The following is a 23,092-nucleotide window of genomic DNA, read 5'->3' on the forward strand; positions in this document are numbered from 1 at the left end:
TACATGTTACTGGTAAATGGTTTCATTTTGCGTGAACGACGGTTCCCTCAGACGTGAAAGGAATGACAGTTTTTCCTTCATCTATTTCTCTCCCTCTGCTCCTCTCCCGATCCCCCTCCCTCCCTCGCCCTAGGGACCCTGTGGAACCTGTCTTCCTATGAGCCTCTGAAGATGGTGATTATAAACCACGGGCTTCAGACTATGACCAACGAGGTCATCATCCCCCACTCAGGCTGGGAGCACGAACCCAACGAGGACTCCAAGCCCCGCGACGCAGAGTGGACCACCGTCTTCAAGAACACCTCTGGTTGTCTGAGGTAATAGCTTGCATGAGGCCTGATACCCACGCTCCTCTTAAAGGTACTTCCTGCCGTAGGAAAAAGTGAAGCAGATCAAAAGATGGTTAATATGATCCAGCAGCAGGGCCCATGGTACAATGCATATGGACCTGCCAGGCCACCACTCGCACTTCAACCACAGAGGCTATTCTCTGAATGAGAGAGGGAGCTGAAAGACCTTTTCAACCAGTGTATCTGATATTGAAAGGATAGCGATTGATGGTCTCTGCTGCTGTGGCAATTAGCAGTGCTATTAACAGACCCCTGTACAGGCAGAACCAGAGACCTGAGAGGTCGTCTGAGCAATCTGATGCTTGATTAGTACTTCCGTGGCCACAAGGGCTTTACCGCAACGGTTACAACTGCCGTAACGACATTAGCCCTTGTAAATACGCACCACCTTCTCTGTGACTGTGACTCTCTACTAGTGTCCATTTTGCCAGTTTGACTTTGTTTTTAAAGCGTGTGAGGTTAATGTTGGAGACTAGATAGTAGTTCTTTCTCCTGAAGTGACTTGGACCTTGTGTTATGGCAGTATGTCACCCTACAGAAACACAACAGATGTGTGTGTGTTGTCCTCTGTCCCAGCTATATGCTGCCTGCATCCCGCCCAGCCCCAGCCAGTCTGACCCCCAGTCCCTAATCCACTGCAGCTCAGCTCAGCAGTCACTGCGGTCTGTTGATCAGGATCCAACCAATCCCACCACCCTCCAACACCCCACCAACCCCCTGCTGTTTTGGTCTAATGTAACACATTCCAGATTAACGTTCTTGTGTTTTGCTTGTTTGGTACTCTCTCTCGCTTTCTCGCTCTCTCACACACACACACACACACTCTTGATATCAGGATGTATTTTATTTTGCTTGGTGACCTGGGTAAGGAAGTAGACGGAGGCTGAGGGTTTGATCCGGCCGGCTGTCCTTAGATTACACCACTCCCTCCCTAGAGAAGCTGCTGCTTCCTCCTGCCCCATTTCACTTTAATCAATGTAATCAAGTTTGCCTCTCATCTGGCCAGCAGCACATTACAGTGGCTCCATCCCAAATGGTACCCTGTTTCCTAAAGGACCAAAAGGGCTCTGGTCAAAAGGTAGTGCACTATATAGGAATAGGGTGCCATTTGCGACAGAGCCTATGTCAGTGGTTCTGACAGGGGGAGGGGTATTGTATAGTACTAGAGGTGACTGCTGCTGAGTTAGAGGTCCGATATAGCTGGATGTGGATGCCCTCTGGTGAAGTTGGCAGCTGATTGCTCCTCCCCATGGGTCTCTCTCTCTGTGTGTGTGTGTGTGTGTGAGTTCACTGTGTGTCTCACCCATCCCACAGGGTCATACAGGGCACCTTGTACTAGCCACATATTATATCTCTCTCTCTCCCCCTCTCTCTACGTTACCTGCTGCTGAGTGTGTCTCCATGGCGACGGAAAGCAACAACACACTGTTTGCTGGTCAGAGGCAGATTTGACATATGCTGATGTATGGGAGATTAGTTTACTCATGCCTTGACAGAGCAGCACGTTTTCTGTATCGGTCACTATTACCGCTGCCGCTTTTTGCCATTGTTTCCTTCTGGAAGGGTTTTTATTCATTTTATTTAACCTTTTATTTAACTAGGCAAGTCCGTTAAGAACAAATTCTTATTTACATTGACGGCCTTCCCCAGCCAAACCCGGACAAAGCTGGGCCAATTATTCGCCGCCCTATGGGACTCCCAATACCGGCCGGTTGTGATGCAGCCTGGAATCGAACCAGGTTCTGTAGTGACGCCTCTAGCACTGATATGCAGTGCCTTAGATCGCTGTGCCACTCGTGAGCCTCCAAGGATGAGCGTGTCCCATACTCCTACACTGTCAAATAAGGTTGTGTGTGTGTGAGAGAAAGTCCTTTTAAGCTGTGTCCTTTTTACCAGGCCTACCATTGACCTTGTGACGACGGACATGGTGGGGTCTTCATCAGTGAGACAGTCTCATTCTCACCCTCTCCCAGAGGACAGCCTTTTGTCCCTTTATGGCCACATGTCACAATGACTGACCTCTCAGCCTAGTTAGTTGATATACATCCACACAATGGACACAGACACACACGCCCTCCGTCACATCCGCAGATTGACATTGAAACACACACGCACACAGATTGACACCCACAACAGATGTACTTTCTAGAAAAGGGGAAAATCAAACACCTGCCAATAAAAAAAACACAGTTCCTGCTTTGTATGTCTGCCCAAGCTCACACACACCTCCCTGCCTGTCAAATCAATCCCTGTTGGATGCTCTTGGTGGCCTTTATGGGTGGAAGTGATTCTTCTGAGCCAAAAGAGGGATGTGAGGTTTTAATTCTATTAATTTATTTAGAATTTTATTTGTCACATGCACCAAATACAACGGGTATAGACTTTACCGTGAAATGCTTACTTACTAGCCTTTTACCAACAATGCAGTGTTAAAAAGTAAGACATTTAGCATGAGCAAAGGAGCTATATACAAGGAGCAACAGTACTGAGTCAATGTGCATTTGGTTTACTGTTCAGCAGTATTATGGATTTAGGTAGAAGCTGTTAAGGAGCCTTTTGGTCCCAGACTTGGCGGTCCAGTACCACTTGCCGTGCAGAAGCAGAGTGAGCAGTCTATGGCTTGGTGGCTGGGGTCTTTTGACAATTGTTTGGTCCTTCATCTGACACCGCCTGGTAAAGAGGTCCTGGATGGCAGGGAGCACGCCCCCAGTCATATACTGGGCCGTTTGCGTCAAATCAAAGTTTATTGGTCGCGTACACAGATTTGCAGATGTTATTGCAGGTGCCACTAAATACGTGTTCCTAGCTTCAACAGTTCAGTAATAATACCTAGCAATACAAAACTGTGTGTATGGAAAGTATATGACTAGAAAACGTGTGTACAGCAGTAGTTCTATAGGATGAGTCATGACTAGAATACAGTATATACATATAAAATTAGTAAAACTGTATGTAACAATTATTCTAATGACCAGTGTTCAATGACTCTATGTACATAGCCGGTCTAGTACCCTGCCCTAAGGGTGACTTTGTAACAGTCTGATGTCCTGGAGATGCAAGCTGTTTATCAGTCTCTCGGTCCCAGCTTTGATGTCCCAGTACTGTCGTCTCCTCTAGATGGTAGCGGGGCGAACATGCCGTGGCTCGGGTGGCTGAAGTCCTTGACAATCTTCTGTGACAACGGGTAATGTAGATGTCGTTGATGGCAGGCAGTGTGCCCCTGATGAGACGTTGGGCTGACCGCACCACCCTCTGGAGAGCCCTGTGGTTGCGAAATGTGCAATCTATCCACGGTTTTTGGTTTGGGAAACTTGTAATTGTCACAGTGGGAACAACATGCCCTATGTACTTCCTGACGAACCCTGTCACCGAGTCAGTGTATATTTCGATACTATTCTCAGAGGCGACCCAGAACATTTCCCAGTCAGTGTGATCAAAACAATCTTGACGTATAGATTCCGATTGGTTACTGGGATTTCCCGCCAATACTCTCACCGTTTCCCCAGGAAAGGAACTGTGAGATTATTTCTATGAACGGCCTTTCTTAAAATGGAACTGTTAAATTTGATGCCATTTCTACATCTGGCTTCTCTACGGGCCATGTCCAAAACTCTCTGCTATCTGCATGATCAATCATCAACTCTCAGGGTGAGAACGGACAGCGCATCACATTATGGAGCGCAGTTCACAATGCATGTATCATCTCATCATACTAACTTTTCTTATGGTGAAAGGTGGGAAGGACTACGTTTGCTGCAGCATAGCCTAGGATACAGTAATATAAGGACTGAATGTGTGTCTAATCTCCAACTGGTTTTGGGTGTCAACGTATTTTTCTATCTTCAAGTCATTTTGTAAAATTCCAGATGCAAAGTTTTAAAACAGCTTATCACTCGAATATCGTTGATTTAAATCAGTGTGCATGCTGTCTTTCTCTCCAATTTCGAAATAGATAAGCTTAATCCTGTTCAATATACAGTATATATACACAGAGTGTACAAAACATTAGGAACACCTTCCTAATATTGAGTTGCTCCCCCTTTTGCCCTCAGAACAGCCTCAATTTGTCGGGCATGCCCTCTACAAGGTGTCAACAGCATTCTAGAGCGATGCTGGCCCATGTAGACCCTTATGCTTTCCACAGTTGTGTCAAGTTGGCTGGATGTCTTTTGGGTGGTGGAACATTCTTGATACACACTGGAAACTGTTGAGCCTGGAAAACCCAGCAGCATTGCAGTTCTTGACCCACTCAAACCGGTGCTCCTGGCACCTAGTACCATACCCTTTTCAAAGCCACTTAAATCTTTTGTCTTGCCCGTTCACCCTCTGAATAGCACACATACACGATCCATGGCGCGATTGTCTCAAGGATTAAAACTAATTCTGTAACCGGTCTACTCCCCTTCATCTACACTGATTTTCAAGTGACATCAATAAGGGATCATAGCTGTCACCTGGTCAGTCTGTCATGGAAAGAGCAGGTGTTTCTAATATTTTGTATAGTAAGTGTAGTTGTCCTACCCTACCCTTTTTCATGTCATAAATTCAATGCAGTATTAGCCTTAGATTGAATTGGGTCTAGGGTGTCAGGTAAGGTAGAGGTGATATGATCCTTGACTAGTCTCTCAAAGCACTTCATGATGACAGAAGTGAGTGCTACAAGGCGATTTAGTCATTTAGTTCAGTTACTTTCGCTTTCTTGGGTACAGGAACAATGGTGGCCATCTTGAAGCACGTGGGGACAGCAGACTGGGATAGGGAGAGATTGAAAATGTCTGTTAACAATCCAGCCAGCTGGTCTGCGCATGCTCTGAGGACGCGGCTTGGGATACCATCTAGGCCGGCAGCCTTGCGAGGGTTAACACGCTTTAATGTCTTACTCACGTCGGCCACGGAGATTGTGTGCCCACAGTCCTTGGTAGCGTCGCTGGCACCGTGTTATCCTGAAAGTGGGTAAAGATGGTGATCAGCTTATCCGGATGCAAGACATCGGTGTCCGCGACGTGGTTTTCCCTTTGTCATCCGTGATTGTCTGTAGACCCTGCCACATTCGTATAGTGTCTGACCCTTTGGATTGTGACTCCACTTTGTCTATGTACTGTACAAACGTTTTGCCTGTTTGATTGCCTTGAGAGAATAACGACAGTTTGTATTCGACCATATTCCCAGTCACCTTGCCATGGTTAAATGCGGTGGTTCGCGCTTTCAGTTTTGCACGAAAGCTGCCATCTATCCACGGTTTCTCGTTTGGGTAGGTTTTAATAGTCATAGTGGGTACAAAATCTCCTTTACACTTCCTGATGAACTCACTCACCGTATTCGTCAATGTTATTCTCAGTCCGCGTGATCAAAACAATCCTGAAGCATGGATTCTGATTGGTCAGACCAGGGTTGAATAGACCTTAGCAAGAGTACTTCCTGTTTGAGTTCCTACCTATAGGGAGGGAGGAGCAAAATGGAGTCGATCAGATTTGCCGAAGGGAGGGCTTTGTTGGCATTTTGAAAAGTTGAGTAGCAGTGGTCCAATGTTTTACCAGTGCGAGTACTACAGTCAATGTGTTGGTAGAACTTCAGTAGCGTTTCCCTCATTTGCTTTGTTAAAATTACCAGCTGCAATAAATGCGGCCTCAGGATATGTGGTTTCCAGTTTGCATAAAGTCCAGTGTAGTTCTTTGGGAGCCGTTGTGGTATCGGCTTGAGGGGGATTATACACGGCTGTGACTATAACCAAAGATAATTCTCTTGGTCGGCATTTGATTGAGGTATTCTAGGTCGGATGAACAAAAGGACTTGAGTTCCTGTATGTTATCACAATCACACCATAGGTAGTTAATCATGAAACATACACCCCCGCCTTTCATCGTGCCAGAGAGTGCTTTATTCCTGTATGCGTGATGTACTGAGAAGCCAGATGGCTGTATGGACGGGGACAATATATCCCTACAGAGCCAAGTTACCGTAAAACAGAGTATGTTACAATCCCTAATGTCTCTCTGGAAGGAGATCCTCGCCCTGAGCTAGTCTTCTTTGTTATCAAGAGACGAAACATTAGCAATTAATATACTCGGAAGCGGTGGCTGGTGTGCACGCCTCCTGAGTCGGATTAGAAGTCCACTCCGAATACCTCTTCTCCGCCGGCGGTGTTTTGGAGCAGCCTTTGGAATAAGTTAAATTGCCCTGGGTGGTACGAACAAAGGATCCAATTCGGGAAAGTCGCATTCCTGGTCGTAATGCTGGTGAGTTACCGCAGCGCTGATATACAAAAGTTATGTCTGGCTGTATGTAATAACAACAAAACATTTTCTGTGCTAATAATGTAAGAAATAACACACAGTTGCTTAGGAGCTAGAAGCAGAGCTGCCATATCTGTCGGCGCCATTTTACTTGAAGCTCTTGACCCGTTCCACTACAGTCCCGTCAATGTTTTATGACTTGGGAATTAGTGTCCCGTATGGTCTGCGGTGTCTCGCTCTCTGTACCATTGACTCGTTTTAATTAGCCCAACGTGTATAATAGTCCAGGCTTTACCTGAGATGAATGGAATCTGCACCAGAGACTGGCAGACTGACTGACTTCCCCCCCGTGTGTGTAGGTGTGTGAAAGAGCGGCTGTGTGTATGCACATTTCTGTTTGCAAGTGTGTGCGCTCGTGCATATATCACATTTAAGTGTGTGTGTCACTCTGGCTGTCCCCCTCAACCCCTTCGCAGCGGTGACAGGCATCATCCTCCAGGACTAGCTGGGTGGATTGGTAATGGGATTATATGGCCCAGAAAGAAAACCCTCTTAAATTAAGTCCCCAGCGAGCCTAGCAGCTCCTGCTCTCTCGCTCCACAACTAAAGTCTCCGTAAAGACATGTGCGGAGCCACTTGGCAGGCCTTTGCAGATGGTTATTTACTATACAGGTCTGCTTGGGAGTGCGGAATGGTAGATTACAAGCCTGTGTACGGTTCCATCTTTGGCGGGAAGTTGCCACTTTTCATGTCCTGTGCGGGACGGTTTGTGGAATGATTATTTCCCTGTCTGCTTAGCTGTTACACTGCTGATTCACTGTCGTCAGATTCAGGTGTTTACTTTTATCTCTTGAAGTCAGCTGTGTCTGATCTTAATCTCCTCAGCTTCAAGAGCATGGGCACTGGGCAATGCTATCTCTGTGCACGGGAGATAGGAGCCCTCTGTCTCTGTAATATATTCAACCACTCATGGAGGAAATTGGAAGTGAAATGAAAAGCGACTCTAAATTCTGTTTATTAACACAGCCTACGGATGTCTCTTTTTTTTCTGCTTCTGACCAGGGTGTGTCTGTGTTCCACAGGAACGTGAGTTCGGACGGGGCCGAGGCGAGGCGCAGGCTGAGGGAGTGTGAGGGGCTGGTGGATGCTCTGCTCCACGCCCTGCAGTCAGCTGTGGGGAAGAAAGACATGGACAACAAGGTGAGCCGCCAGCTCCACACACCTCCCCATACGCATCATTCTACCTGTATATTATTATAACAGTATTTTGTGTAGTCGTTGGGGACATTTGATACCACGAATGCTGATTTGTCTTCTGTTTTGCTTGTCTCCAGTGGGTCTCTTTATCTTGTTTGGAAGCGAGTAAACAGTCCCTTTCATATCATATTCTGAGAACAATCTGTGCAGGTTGAGCTGACAACTCTTTGTCCCCGCCTCCTCCAGTCTGTGGAGAACTGTGTGTGTATCATGAGGAACCTGTCCTACCACGTTCACAAGGAGATCCCAGGGGCCGAGAAGTTCACAGACCCATCAGTGCAGCAGGCTCCGGGTTCTGTGGGCCCTCAGAGGAAGAAGAAGGACGACGCAGGCTGCTTCGGAGGGAAGAAGGCCAAAGGTGAAAGGCAGGGACGACAGAGGGAGACTAGACTGGGGAGACATGGGCCCAGTCCCAAAACTAACCGCTTCCGTGCACCGCCTGTGTTTGATGTTCTGTAGGAACCACTGATTAACACACAGAGAGAGAGAAAAAAGGGGACCGAAACCCATTATACTATACTCAAAATGGGCCCTGTCAGTTTGAATAGGTTACTGTATGTATCCAGGCCTATGGTAACAGTATTTCAGCTCTTTAGAGCTCCATTTACCTCGTACCCTTCAGCCCAGAGCTATTTCCCCATAGCAGACAGTTATTTAGTAAAGGCTACCCTCTGGTTCTAGACAGAGATGTAATTAGTGTAGGCTACCTCTCGATCACTGACGAATGGCTGAACAACAAGTAGAGGTCCCTCTCCCACAACAAATAATGACAGCAATGAATCACTTAGTCAATGAGGTGTGACCCAATCTCACTGACCCCTCACAGTCCGGAGGGGGATGCTACTGATTTAGAGGCCAAGAAGCACTGGGGCGTGTGTCTGGAAATGTGTGTGTGTGTGTGTGTTTACAGATTGAATATTATAGATGGCAATCGCAGGCGAATTAGCCAGTCTGCTGCTATTGTACACAGCAGTTAATGTGGTGTGTTTAGTCTTCAAAGGCCCTGGAGGTGTACTTTGAAGGAAAGATGGCCTACATTAAAAATGCTTAACACGCCCATCCAAAAACAGTGTGAGTGCGGGAAGGGGAGTCAGATCTTGCAAGAGAGTCGTTTAGACAACAGTCTCTCCCAGCAATTTGTTACCCGAGTGAAATTACCCCCCCCCCCCCCCGAATCCTGACACTTGCCATTACACCCATTATCATGAACAGACACTTCAGGTCCAGCATTTTTACCCAACGGTTGCGTTTTACATTTCTCTTTTCGTTTTTGATTCCTATATTCCTGTGCTGTTGTGTGTGTGTGTGTGGCTGGCTTAGTGCCTTGAGTGACAGTGACTGTCCCTCTCTCTCCTTGTGTGTGCTGCTGCAGTGTGATCGTACACACACCCTTTCTCTAATGAGCCGAGTACACTGACACCACAGCCTCTTAACTCTGTCCCAGGAGAGTCACCTATGGAGTGCTAATGGGTTTTATTCTCCACTTGTCACCATTCTGCCCTAAGTACTCGTTTCTTACCTTCTATTCTCCCACTCTCTCTTGCTATCTCTTTCCTTCTCCCTCCCTTGTGTTCTCTCTTTCTCTCTCTCAGCTTTCCTACTCTCTTCCCTTTTTCCCTCTGAACTTTATAGCCCCAAGTTGACTTTAAACTGAACTTGTTTGTATTATGTCACCTCTAATCCACACAACCTATTTTATCATTTACTCTTCTCTTCTCCCTGCTTGTGTTTTTTGGCATTGCTGCTGCTTCCTTGGCTAACTATAGAGGAGTGGTTTAATCAAGGTGAGTGTCCTCCTGTCTCACTATCTCACCCCTCCCCTTATTGCTACTGTAGCATCAGTCGTTTGGATCTCCTCCAAAACTGAGAAGTTTCACGGACTTCACTTGTTTGCCCTCTTAATTTGCTGTGGCCTTGCTGTGGTTCTCACTCCTTCATCCTACCACACAGCATCGTAGTGTTAGTAATTCAAACCTTGCCTAGGAGTAGACGTAGGGGAGACCAGGTAAGACCAATAAGTTTGGGTAGTGAAAAGGAACCTGGGATTTAGTTTTTAGCCATGTCCCGTCCGTGTTGACAATATGGATGGAGAGACGTTCATTAGCTGGCCTACCCTGCTCAATTACCCTCCCTCCCTCCCTCCCTTAAAGGAGGTTCCCCACTAGGCTGCTACTAGACATGTATGGTGACGGTGTGTGTACTCAAGTCTGTCCATCTGTGTTTGAATGTGTGTGTGCAGTATACATACACTCACACTGTGTGTCTTGTCCATCTGCGTGCGTGTGGTCATGCAGTGATCTCAGGGACATTATCAATGAACTCTCTGGTGTAGTGGATGGTTTACCCACTTTTTTTTGTGGAGGCGACAGTTGACCCACTTTTGCAGAAAAATGCAATGAAAGTATAGTGAGCGTTACTTTTTCCCTCCCCCGTGACCGGCGATGGGAGTTTACCACTACGCCACTGGTCTGGTTGTCTGTTTGACATGTACAACTGTTCTCTCTCCAATCTCAATCCAGGCAGGAAAAACGGAGAGAATGCCAAAAGCTACGACACGCTGGATCTCCCCAAACGCACTGAACCCACAAAAGGTAGGCTTGTTCTGTCAGAGGTTCCCTTATTACAGCTTCGACCGGTCACTCCTGTTCCCGCTCACTAAAAAGGAGAATATCCCAAATATTTGCAAGTGTGTGCACGAGCATTTAGTCACCTTTTTGAGTGTGTTTATGCGTGTGTGTCTCACTCTGCAGGACACGTTGTTATTTAGAGAGAAGTGACGGTTGAAATCGTCTCCCCAAATTAGCCTTGTTTTGACGACAAATGCTACCAGGAAAAGAAAACACAGCTTTGTTGGCAGAGGTCACAGGCATCAGGCCTTTTGTAAAGGGCTCCCAAACATTTCAGCTGATTTGGAATCAGTTCCTTTACATGGGAGATGGAAAGCAGCAGTAAATCAGGTTCTGCAACCCCAACAGTGTCACTATAGAACTGAATGATACCCAGTAGCCCTTTTATCTGAACCACACACACCACAAGGGAACCTATAATCCAAGGTGCCTTGAGAAATGTTATTTTACTTCTAAAGGAATGCAACAGTATTATAGTATGTTCCGACTAGATACAAGGCGGGACAGTCCCCTCCCGTTTCAGCAGTGTTGGAACACTGTTGATGGGTAGGAATGGCTGGTTCAGGCAGGCAGACAGCTATTCCCCAGCAGCAGGTTGGAATTGGATTTGATGGTGGGTAGTGGAAGCGAGTCACCCTGGGCCTGTGCGGCAAAGCATGTCTGTCAGCCGTGAGTCTTCTCCAGCCTCTCCAACCCCCTCTACAGTTACTGATACAAAACCTGCGAGGACCAACACACAAGGGATTGTTGCAGTACTCCTCTCCCCTTAGCTGAGCCAGTACTTTACTCCTATAGGCCTACTTTAAGAGTCAGCACATGTTCTAATGTCTGATCTCAATTATTTACTTGTAACATAAGAGACCCTACTTGCACTGCTTATTTCTAATACACTTGAGGAATGTTATGCCACTGAGGCGGTTTGCTGTACCTCTACCATTTCGATAGAATATATATATATAGGTTTATCGTTGTACTGTTCCTTCTATTGATCGAATGAGCCGAAACGTTTCCACCTGCACCCTTTCCTCGTCTTTCCGAAGAATAAACATCCCAATTGGTTGCTGCAGTCCAACATTGGCATGCAGGATGCCACAACAAATCTCTTTGTGCTTTGCCTCTGTGTGCGCGCATCTCTTTTATCGCGTGCCTCCTTTTATGGTGTGTGTGCGTGCGTCTGCCTGCATATAGCAGGGGTGTGTTTGTCTGCATATAGCAGCTGAGAGAGATACAGTATATTTGTGTGTGTTGTGGGCTATGCGATATTCACACATCAGCGCCTTCATCAAGGTCTAATGGCATCCGCTCAAAGTCAATAGCATTTCCTGTATGGCTGCAATTAGCCACATTAGCTAGTCAAAGTGGGTCTCTCATTAAACTAGATTACAATTAATTGTGGTGCTTTAAGGTGTTAAGCCGATTCTGCCTCCTTTTTATCGCTTTAAAGTAAAGCAGATGAGCTGGGAGGAGGGTAATTAGCATGTTCCACAGGCTGCGCTTACTGGAAGCGCAACACAACACTGGCTGCACAAGAAGCAGTGTTTGGCTCGCTGCAATGTGATAAGGTTTCAATGGCACACAATTAGAAGTAATCCTCTTGTCTTGCGTTTTGACTTCTGAGAATCTGAGATCAATAAAACCCACTTTTGTCTTGAATCCATCAATAGCCTAGGTGTGTGGAGACATGTTGTACGCAAAACAAAAATATAAACGCAACATGTAACGTGTTGGTTTCATGAGATGAAATAAAAGATGTTGACTCCTACGCACCTGGAACCGACACTTTTCAGTACTAAGGACCTTAAGAGGGCAAACTGCCTCTGTTTCTGAAATAAAAGATCCCAGACGTTTCTCATACGTCCCGAAAGCTAATATCTCTCAAATGTTGTGCACGAATGTGTTTACATCCCTGTTAGTAAGCATGTCTCCTTTGCCAAGATAATCCATCCACCTGACAGGTGTGGCATATAAAGAAGCTGATTAAACCGCATGATCATTGCACAGGTGCACCTTGTGCGGGGGACAATAAAAGACCACTCTAAAATGTACAGTTTTTGTCACACAATACTATGCCACAGATATCTGAAGTTTTGAGGGAGCGTGCAATTGGCATGCTGACTGCAGGAATGTCCACCAGAGCTGTTGCCAGAGAATTTAATCGCCTCCAACGACGTTTTAAAGAATTTGGCAGTACGTCCAAGTGTCGTGTTGGTGAGAAGTTTGCTGATTTCAACTTTGTAAACAGAGTTTCCCACGGTGGTGGTGGGGTTATGGTATGGACAGGCATAAGCTACGGACAATGAACACAATTGCATTTTATTGATGGCAATTTGAATGCACAGATACTGGGACAAGATCCAGAGGTCCATTGTCGTGCCATTCATCCGCTGCCATCACCTCATGTTTCAGCATGACAATGCACAGCCCCATGACGCAAGGATCTATACACTATTCCTGGAAGCTGAAAATGTCCCGGTTCTTCCATGGCCTGCATACTCACCAGACATGTCACCCATTGAACATGTTTGGGATGCTCTGAAACGACGTGTACGACAGCGTGCTCCAGTATCTGCCAATATCCAGCAACTTCGCACAGCCATTGAAGAGGAGTGGGACAAAATTCCACAGGCCATAATCAACAGCCTGGCCAACTCTATGCGAAGGAGATGTGTTGCTCTGCATGAGGCAAATGGTGGTCACACCAGATACTGATTGGCTTTCTGATCCACGCCCATATCTGTATTCCCAGTCATGTGAAATCCATAGATTAGGTCCTAATGAATGCATTTCAAATGACTGATTTCAGATTAACTGTAACTCAATAAAATATTTTAATTTGTTGCATTTATATTTTTGTTCACTATACAGTATGAGGAGGAAATTATAGTCCTAGAAAAGCTTTCCACTTTCGCTGACTCACCCAATGATGCGTAGCTCACTCTCCGGCGATGGACGATTTACTCTCATGCCAAAAGCCCATCTCTTGTTTTACTTTGTAAAACAATGTTCGTAGCCTACAGTCAGATTAGTGTTATCTTTTAAGCAGGAGCTATTTGCTTCTCAACCTGTATTTTCCAACCCCGATTTATATTTGAAATATTGCGAAAGGCTTGTTCTGGCTTCATGATGTTAACTGATAGATTTGCCGCGTGTTCCCGGGCTATGTGCCTCGTGATTGGGCTTCATTAACACGATCCACAGCTTGGCTATTTGTTTGAAGAAGCTATTGGCTCTATGTGGCAGGTTCATGTCTAGCGAAGGAAGGGAGACGGATCATAGAATGTGAATCTCATTCTAGTTCTGAGGCCGGATACAGGCGCGCTTCTCCCTCTCACCCTCGCAACGGCCCTTCATGGTTTCAAACTTGTGTACACAGTTTGATCAACATTATAGCCTGAGCCGGCCCAACACGAACTCATTCTTTAGAACATCAGGTCGCGGGCTCAAAATCTACGTTCCCACATTACGTTTTTAGGAGGCTGGATAATTAATGAGGCAGCAACTCGAATTGACTCGGATCGCCTTTATTTGAATGTTTACATTGCAAACAGTGTTTGAAAAGAATGCATGCATGTAAATGTTCTGGATCCGGCCAAATGGGTTCCAGAAACGAAATAGTCCAAAACGAAGAGGTGCCGGCTCAAATTAAGCACGGGTTAAAACGATTTGTGTTTGAGAGTGCAAATGTTACCCTGTGATGTAAATGTGTTGTGGTAAAGTTTATATGTACCTATTGCTCAACTGGATCAATCATTTTGTACTATAAAATTACTATTGCAGCTGTAGTCTACCCATGATTTGTTCACATAGGATATTACATTTACCTGCGCCGTTTATCTATGATAATCCTGTATACTGTGGTTGTACGTTTAGCTACGTTAATGTCCCTGTTTGTAGAGAATTTGGGAGCTATTCTCCTCAAATGCAATGGCAGAGGGAGAGATTTGTGGGAGATTACATGTGTAGTTCAGCCCTGATCTGTTGTCCAATGGAGGTCACAGACCCTCCGCATCACTTACCAACAGGCTGCAGTCTATGATTACGGTAAAAGCCACATGAGATTTAGGGTCTCCAGCAGTGCATTTAAAAAAAAAAAGCATACACAGACACGCAATCACACACACTAGTAGTGACTGGTCTGCACCCAATCAGAGCGCGGCGGAAGAGTCCCAACTGAAACGTTATGTTACAGACATGAAGTCGCTATCATTTTAGGGACGCCATTTTTAATTCACCATGAGGTTGTTAATTCTGTGTATAGCTAATTCTCTCTGCCTGATTGCACTATAAACAGACCTGTTGACAGTACAGAGATTATTCAAGGACTTCCTAAGTTCCTGTTATTGCATTATTCATAGCGTTGAACAGAGGCGCTGGAACAAAAGTAATTTAAGAACTCTGAAAGAAGAAAGTGTTTCATTAAGGAGAGAGAGCGACCGAGTTGATGGGACACACACCCCAACGTTAATTGAAACCGCACCACACGTAAACCTTTTGCTTTGAGGAAAGGTCATGTACGAAGTGTGTGTGTGTGTGTGTCTCAGCCCAACGTTTATTGAAACCGCACCACATGTAAACCTTTTGCTTTGAGGAAAGGTCATGTACGAAGTGTTTGGCACGGAGTGTGTATATGTACCCTCGCAGAGAGCAGAGGGAAATCACTTCAAAACAGTTTTTTGTTTTGTTTCTTCAGTACCGGAGGTGTGGATAGAGAGGGGGTGGGGCATCAAAGTGGAAAGATGCAGTTTTGAAAAAGTAGAAACCGAAGGAGGGAGAGAGTCCTGGGAGGAGAGAAGGCACAGATTAATCATTTTTGTTTTGTATTTTTTCCGCAGCACATTGTTTTTGATCTCTTCCTCTCGGGCCTTCCCCACTCACTACTACTCCGTTTACTGTAGGAACCTGCATGAGGAGAGCTGAGCACAACAATCAAGCAAAGTCACATACTGTACAGTACAGCTGTATAGAGACGCTATGCTTCTGCTGTAAAATAGCCAAAGTGCAATTTTGCAAAGTTCACGACGCAGGCGACTTGTGTTCTGATGTCCTTAGTTGCCATCCCAGGCACTGTATGTACCATTCAACCTCGGTTGTGTTTTCCCTGAGCCAGCACTCTTTCATGATGCTTGAATGTTTGTTTCATGACTCGGATGAATGCCTTGTTCAGCTTTTCCTACAGTATTTACAACAAGGAGGATTGATTAAAGCTGCGTTAAGCTGTGTTAGTGTCCCGTACTTAGTAGTGGCGGTAGGAGTGAGGGAGGGAGCAATCGAGAGGTAGCCGGGGCAAAGGTTCATGAGTCCCCTCGGGACTCAGTCTTAGAATGTGTTTTTAATTTTCCTTTCTCTTTTCATGCACCTCTCCTCTCCACTGTGCTTTGGAAAGTTTGCCTATTTTGGAGATGCATGTTTTCCCTTCGCCGAACAAACAAGTTGTAGAATTGAGGTAACAATTCAGTAACAACGCTACGACTCCATAATGCTTTAACGGCTTAGTTTACGAGCCTAGCGTTTAATTTGAAGAGGGTTTTAAAACAGCAACTCGAGCCTCACTGTGGTGTGTTACTGCTGCGTAACCTTAACCACACTGTTAACCTTACGCCTAACCTAAAATGATTATTTCATGAATTTTTACTAAATAGCCAACGTTGACTTTGTGGCTGTGCTATCTTGTGGAAACCAAGTACATTCCCTGAGTTTATGCTGAAAGGGTCAAGTCATGTTTGACCTGGAGTTCTATCTGGTCATACAAGGTGACAAAACCATAGGTCATTGCCATATCATGTAACTTCATTTGAACAGTCTTTTACAACCTACAGGAAATCTCTTTTTTAACCTATGCTCTCTGACTCACGGATGTGTTTTGAATCCCACTTGACTAATTGTTGTGTATTGAATGGTGACTGTCAGTATGGAGGCAAGGCATGTACTTCTGAGGTGCTTTGTAGACCGCGGAGGGGAACTAAATGTTTCCCTTGAAGATTGTCACTGCTTTACATTTATCACATTAGCAACCGGAACCCGGAGTCTGACGGAAGGTTCTGAAGGAATTGGAATGCTCTTAGTCCCTGTGGATTGATTCTTTTTTTAATTTATTTTTGAGCTTACACAGAAACTTTCCTTACCTCCTAAAACAGAAAGTAAACGCCTTCCGTTTCCCCTTATTTAACTCCCAAAACTGTTCAGTAATCTCTTGTGTAATAACTTGAGATGTGAGTCAGTATTCAAAACCGGAGGGAAAGTTAGGGCAGATCGACAGGCCCGCCCCGAGTGAAAGTAGAAACTCAGTAAATTATTCATACAGTTATGTTGAGACTGCAGCCGCAATCCCCCACCCAGAGAAAGCATGTCTCCATCTTCAGAAGAGCTTCACTACTGAGGAATGTAACACCGAGATAGCGAAACGATAACTCTCGGGACTGCTATATGCACACAAACTCGCTCTCTCGCTCTCACTCTCTCACTCTCTCACAAACCTGCCTCCAACTGACAGGGTGACTCCTCATCTCTCAAAACACAAATATTCCTCAGCTGTTCCTCACCCCTTCCGCCTCTTCCTCTCCTCCTGCTGTTAGATTTAGCAGGATGGTGAGACTTCGTGCGGTTGGTGCCAGTGCCAAACACCTCCTGCCCCGTCACGTGCGCCAATGCACACCTACCTCACACTCGCAGCACCCGTCAGATAAAACATGAGTCTGAATCTGTGAAGCTGCTAGGAGACACTGGAGGCTGTCCCTTATTCACTGTCATTAGATCGGTCTGCCATGTGAGTGTCTGTGCACACAGAAATGGGAACATTAGCAAGTCTCTATTCTGGAAGGGAATAAGGTATGATGAGACTGCTTTTAGCTTTGAGTCACTATCCCAGTCACCATATTGAGCCACCCGTGTTTGTTTGTGGGGGGGGTGGCTCCCCAACTATGAGGGGATGAGATTATAAATGTGTTTTCTCTGAATCCAGCTGTTTGATGCCCGGTCATAATAAACCATGGTGCTGCCAGCCTGTCAATCATCGCATCACAATCACAACCACACTCTGCTGGACTCCGTGTCTCAATTAGTCTGCCTCTGAAACAGAAACCCCACGGAATGGGCCCACAAGGAACCAGAAGTCATCATTTAACTTGTCAACTCCTCAGCTCTTGGCTGCAATTTTCTTTTGTGAATTCCTCCGCAAACCATTTCATTCAAACAGTTGATGATCAACTGAAATAATGAGCATAAAAGGAAAGAATGAAACCAAAGCAAAGGGAGAAAGCCTTGTTGTTGAAGACAGACCACCCCGTGGGTCATTGGGAATACACTGAGGCTTCAGATAACCCAAAGTTCTCGGAGGTCCCATGTTGAAAGGCTGTTATGCATCATTAGCTGGATGCTTTGGCTCTGTAAAAATAAACCTGCGGTGTGTAGTAGTAGTAGTAGTAGCTGTAGTTAGTGTGTGCGACACGATGGCAGATAGCCAGCTCTGATTGCACTAGTCTTCCTGTGGTCTACAATCCTCATGACCACTTCCTTTCTCCCTGCGAGATCCGTCATGAAATGTTTCTTATTTTCCACCATAGTTGCCTTGTCTCTCTCCAAACAGTGTTTTCCGGCTCTGCAGAATCTAGCTCGGGAGAGTGTGAAAGGGGGAATCCAATCCACAGTAGCCCTCAATATCATCACGATTCTCTGGATGATTTAGCGTGCTACCCTCTAAACAAAAACGGCTGGAGCAATAATTACAGAGGAGAATTAGCAGCAGGAGGGAAGAATGAGATTTAACCCTCCAATGGGAGCCTTTGTTTGGCCCCGTTTGAGCCAGAATGGGATGTTTCTGTTTTCTATTTCTGCAAGAATCTAATTAAAACCAGCGCAATGGCAGAGACACGACATCGCTGCCAAAGCCACTATGGTGGTTTGCACAACAAAACACCCTCTAGGAAGTCACTGTGTTATGTTGTAGTCAACGTAGCGTTGGACGGGAATTGGTAGTTCTAAAAAAGTTGGGCCGTGTTGTAAACAGGAGTTTTAAAAGCACACCAAGGATCACTGTCCTCAACAGAGGGAAGTGTCCCGAGGCCATGCAGCATTTTCTACACTCCCTGGGTATGTGCTGACAGGGTCAAGTCATGTTTGAACTTTTAGCCAACTAAACTCCTGGGTGTCTGGGCCCGTTGCCCTTCTGGCCGACGAAGTACGCTCTGACTTAGACTATGTTTAGACTGTCAGGGATTGAGATGCAGTCAACCTCCATCCCCCATCTCCCCTTGACTGTTTCTCTTCCTTTTATTCTCTCTCACACACACACACACACACACACACACACACACACACACACACACACACACACACACACACACACTCACATCCCTGTGGTGCGGAGGACAAGGTGTTGTGCCCTTGACCGTGAAGGTGGTGTATTATGTGTCCATTAGAGGGTGTGTTGTTCATCACGCCACTCCACAGACACAGAACATTGCCTGTGAAAATGGCGCAGGCGTAAGCAGTGTTATAGACCCTTATAAGGGTCTGGTAGAGAATTGTGTTTGTGTGTGTGTGTGTGTGGCTATTATGTTCCCATACGTGTGTAGAGAAAGACCGTGATCCCCTTATTTCCCAGACAAGTATTAATCGTGCCACAGCATATGCTGTATGCCATAATTGCTGGTACTGTATAATGCCATGCGGGACACAAGCCCAGAGTGAGAGATGGAGCCTGATAGAGACACAGGCGGGCAAAATTCCTCCACCGTCAAACACAACCACTGCCCTCATCGCACACCTGATCCCCAACCCATCTGGACCAGCCCCAGTCTCATCCCCAAGCCTGCATCTGTCCCAGCTGCAGACCCTGTGTCAGCCTTATTTTCCAATCTCCAGTCCTAGACCCTAGCGCCACCCGTCAACATTTGTCCCCAGCCCCCTTTGCCTCTCATCAGTGCCCAGGCCCTGATCAAGCCAGAAGCAATACTGATCTCTCATTTCAAAGTCTCCCCACAGTTCAGATCGTTTAACTCGCCCGTTTAGCCATTTCGCTCCTTCTCAAGATTGTTTCTCCTCCAAACATGATATGTCAGCTTAGCCTTCTAAGTCAAATCAGACGTTATTGGTCTCATACACATATTTAGCAGATGTTATTGCGGGTGTAGAGCGACGCTTCTAGCGCTCATCTGTTTTATGATGCCATTAGGCAGACCAGTGTCCTGTCTCGCGGTCGCTCACGTTACAGTCGACCAGTTGCAATTTATATATTTTCTTTCCCTCTCGCTCTCAATTCCTAATGTAAAAACAAATGTCCCGTTTCGCTCTCAAATCCTTGTCGGATGCAGTCGCCACGTGTTCAGAATGCCAATTCTCTCATCCTGTTCAACCAAAGGTTTTCATTGCTGACCAGGTGTCTTGTAAGTTTGTGTCCGTGCGTAGCTGCCTCATGATGACTTTACTCACGGCTTTGCCTTCCAGGCTTTGTGAAGCAACACAGAAGGTAATATCTAGTGCTTAATCTCAGTTCTGTCTCTCTCTTGGTTTATACTGTGCTGCTGGAGTTTAACATTTTGTCTGAGTACGTGATGAGCCTTGACAAACGGTGCCATCCAGCCCTCAAGGTGAGGCTGCAGAACAGAACACTAACCCTGTTCTCTCAGAAACATAACACTGCCTGGGAGACAGAGGGGTTGTTATTAAAAATAACACAAGATCCTGGAGACTAATTCTAACCCTGCAATGCCGTTTCTGTCTGAAGTGTGTCACTTACTGAGGGAAGACGATAGGTGTTATTTGAGGACTTTGAAAGGACCCTCTTTCATTTTCATTTAGCTTGTCAGTCTCTAAGTGTTCACCAAATAAATGAACTAAGAGGGGAAATAAGAAGATAATGTCATTAATGTTGTTGTCGGTGTGATCCTCTTTGCCGTGGTGTCGAGTGAACAGATTTGTTAGTCGTGAGGTTGGGGTTGCCGTGGCAACCTCAGCCCTATGCTATTTCGGTTCCAGGCGATACTCTACTCCTCTCTCTACCCTCTGCTGTCCACCACACGCCTCTTACTCCCTCTGCCTTTCCTACACGCCTCCCATCCCTCTTCTGCTTTCTCATCCTCCTCCTTTTCCCCCGTCTCCTCCACATCTCTCTCTTCATCCTCCATATCCTTATCCATCTCTCACCCTCACGTTTTCTGTCCGCGACTCCATTTTGTGAGCAGCTCAGCCCCCCCACCCCCCCCCCCCCAGTTCCACGATCCCTCCCACTCCCCCAACCCGATCTCCAGGATTTGAAGTCCTCTGTGATATACAGTCTGACACTAAAGCACTACGGGAGATCCACACACAGACATCAGAGCAGCCTGACCATCAGAGAGCCAGCCAGCCAGTCCACCAGCCAGCCAACCAACCACTGTGCTCTGGTCTGCGTTGTGAGGCCCTGACGGAGAGAGAATTAATCCTGAGCCTCCGACCGCATGGGCCTTGGGATCTGAGCCTTATCTGCGTCCTCCATAATAACATCCAGTCCCCCACAGGTCCAGATATGCATCTAAATGTGTCTGTCCGGCCAGGCCCGGCCACATGCAGAGAGGCGAGCTGCTCTGTTCCTAGACCTTCCCTGAAGTCACACGTAATCCGACTAATGGTCACTGTCTGTCTGAGCCCTAGTGAGGATGTAGGGACTGGAAACTAACTGGCCACTGTGTGACTGGGCTGAAGGCAGGCTCTGAGAAACAGATTAGCCCGTCCCTATGACACGTGGTCAGTTGGAGTTCCTCCTGGACAGAGAAATTGACAATAGGTCGGTCAGGGTCACCGCTGAGGGATATTATTGACTTGCGTGACAAAGGTATCATATAAACCCACGGCCCAGAAGCTATTAGGAGCGATTACATTTTGGATCATTGGCAACAACGCCAGAGCACATTGCATTCCAACTGTTGATCCAGAAAGGTTATCTTGATGCTGGAATCACAGCCTCTGGTTAGCCACTCTTTGGTTACTTGTTGTTCAGGAGCGGATGGAGAACCACTGAGTGGTTGTTTTCTGTTCTGCTGGAGGACGATGAAAACGGAAACCTGTCCTTTTGGATTCAGAACAGGAAAGGTTTGACTTGTGGCAAGCACACAATGTGACCCGTTGAGGTGGCCGGCATCGGGGCATCCATGGGAGGACTGGTGGCTCTCTCTCCTCGCGGTAGCTCTGGGCTGGAAGGTCAAGGAGACGTCTCACTCTGGGGTGCCACAGCAGGACCTCATGATCCCCTTTCAACAGGAGGAAGGATGTCTGGTGTCTCCTAAAATGGCAGCACCGTAGTTGTGATCCAGGATACACTCTGAACCAAACTCTCAAGTATCAGCCTTTTGACAGTGTCTTCCCATTGATATGCCAGCAGCCAGTGGTGTGGTGGAATGCTGACTATTTACCCAGCTACCGGTCTCTCTTCTCTGTCCTGCTGCTCTCTGGGGGTATCTTTGATTAATATTGTAGCTAGCTGTCCATGAGATGGGCTGACCGCCAGTTACTCTCTGTACCCCATTGTCACCTTCCAACTAAATGCCACCAACTGTTTATTTGAATGTGTTGTGCCCTTTATGGTTGCGCAACGCCAATACCCACAGAGACGCCAATACAGAGAGAGAGCGGGAGAGAGGGTGTAAGCATTATTTAGAAGGCTTGACTTTTGCTCTTTGCCTCTAGTGAGATGGCTGTGGTTGAAAGTGGCTGTGCTGGTTTGAATTGGTGCCAGGGGAGAGATGAAGATGGATGAAGAGGGTGAGAGAAATGGAAAACGAGCTGGAAAGAGAGGGTGAACAGAGCTTCATTCAAACCTCATCTTCATTAGCGTTGAGGCCATCGACTCGTTTGAACTGAAAACAGGCAATTCTCCTATTTTTCCAAGTATTCTATTTAGTTGTTTTTCAATTAAGCTTCCTTTGCAGTGCACCCAAGGTTAACACAGAGGCTATTGTCTTTTAAAAGCAGCCGTAATGATGTGATGTGTTAGCTGCTCTCTCCGTGGCTTCCCCTGTGAAAGCATTCATTAACGTTAGCTATGACATGGATGGTGATATGAAAACCTTAAGCATACATTCAGAGCCGGGGGGGGGGGGGTCTCATGAGGTTAAACGTGCGCGTGTTACAGGGCTGGAATGCAGATCCCATGACCTCTGATGTACCCTGTTCTAAAAGTTGCATTTGGTTAGTGTTTCATAGGGAGAGGATGTCACCCTCTGCTCCTTCTATCTCATTGCCTAACTTCACTGGAAAACACTGACCTGCTGTAAAAACGGATCCACTTTGCGGCGTGTTAAAGCTGTAATTGATTGTGGTTTCTGTCTGCCTGCAGATGTTCCTCACGTGATGTGATGGCCTTTTAACTGGGCGTCCTTTGAATATAAACGTGTGGGTGGAAGGAGTGGGAGGCTTAGGTATGAGGCTCGCCTCAGATTGAGGTTACAATATGCTCCCCATTTTAGTTTTGATTGATGAACAACACATTTTGACAGAGGGCTAGTGTGTGTGTGTTTCAGCTTGTTTCCGTCAGTTAATCTGTAATGATGTTTCTGCTTGTCAAGCTGCAACACCTGCACTTTTAATTGCAGCCAAGAGTGAACCCACTTGAACCCTATTATTCTAATACTGAATTGATGAGCACTTGCATCAC

At 46.3% G+C, this 23,092-nt stretch overlaps 1 protein-coding gene across 3 annotated transcripts in view; it reads left to right on the top strand.

Annotated features, from left to right (window-relative positions):
• LOC135543411 (splicing regulator ARVCF-like) overlaps positions 1-23,092 on the top strand; it is a 233,530-nt gene that overhangs the window by 189,361 nt on the left and 21,077 nt on the right. For all 3 annotated transcript variants that reach the window (XM_064970649.1, XM_064970658.1, XM_064970666.1), the window contains exons 9-13: positions 134-317; positions 7,666-7,783; positions 8,027-8,198; positions 9,607-9,624; positions 10,360-10,431. In XM_064970649.1, the coding sequence (XP_064826721.1) occupies positions 134-317; positions 7,666-7,783; positions 8,027-8,198; positions 9,607-9,624; positions 10,360-10,431 (564 nt within the window). The remainder of the gene's footprint in view (positions 1-133; positions 318-7,665; positions 7,784-8,026; positions 8,199-9,606; positions 9,625-10,359; positions 10,432-23,092) is intronic.

Source organism: Oncorhynchus masou, chromosome 1, assembly GCF_036934945.1.
Source record: "Oncorhynchus masou masou isolate Uvic2021 chromosome 1, UVic_Omas_1.1, whole genome shotgun sequence".
NCBI lineage: Eukaryota > Metazoa > Chordata > Actinopteri > Salmoniformes > Salmonidae > Oncorhynchus > Oncorhynchus masou.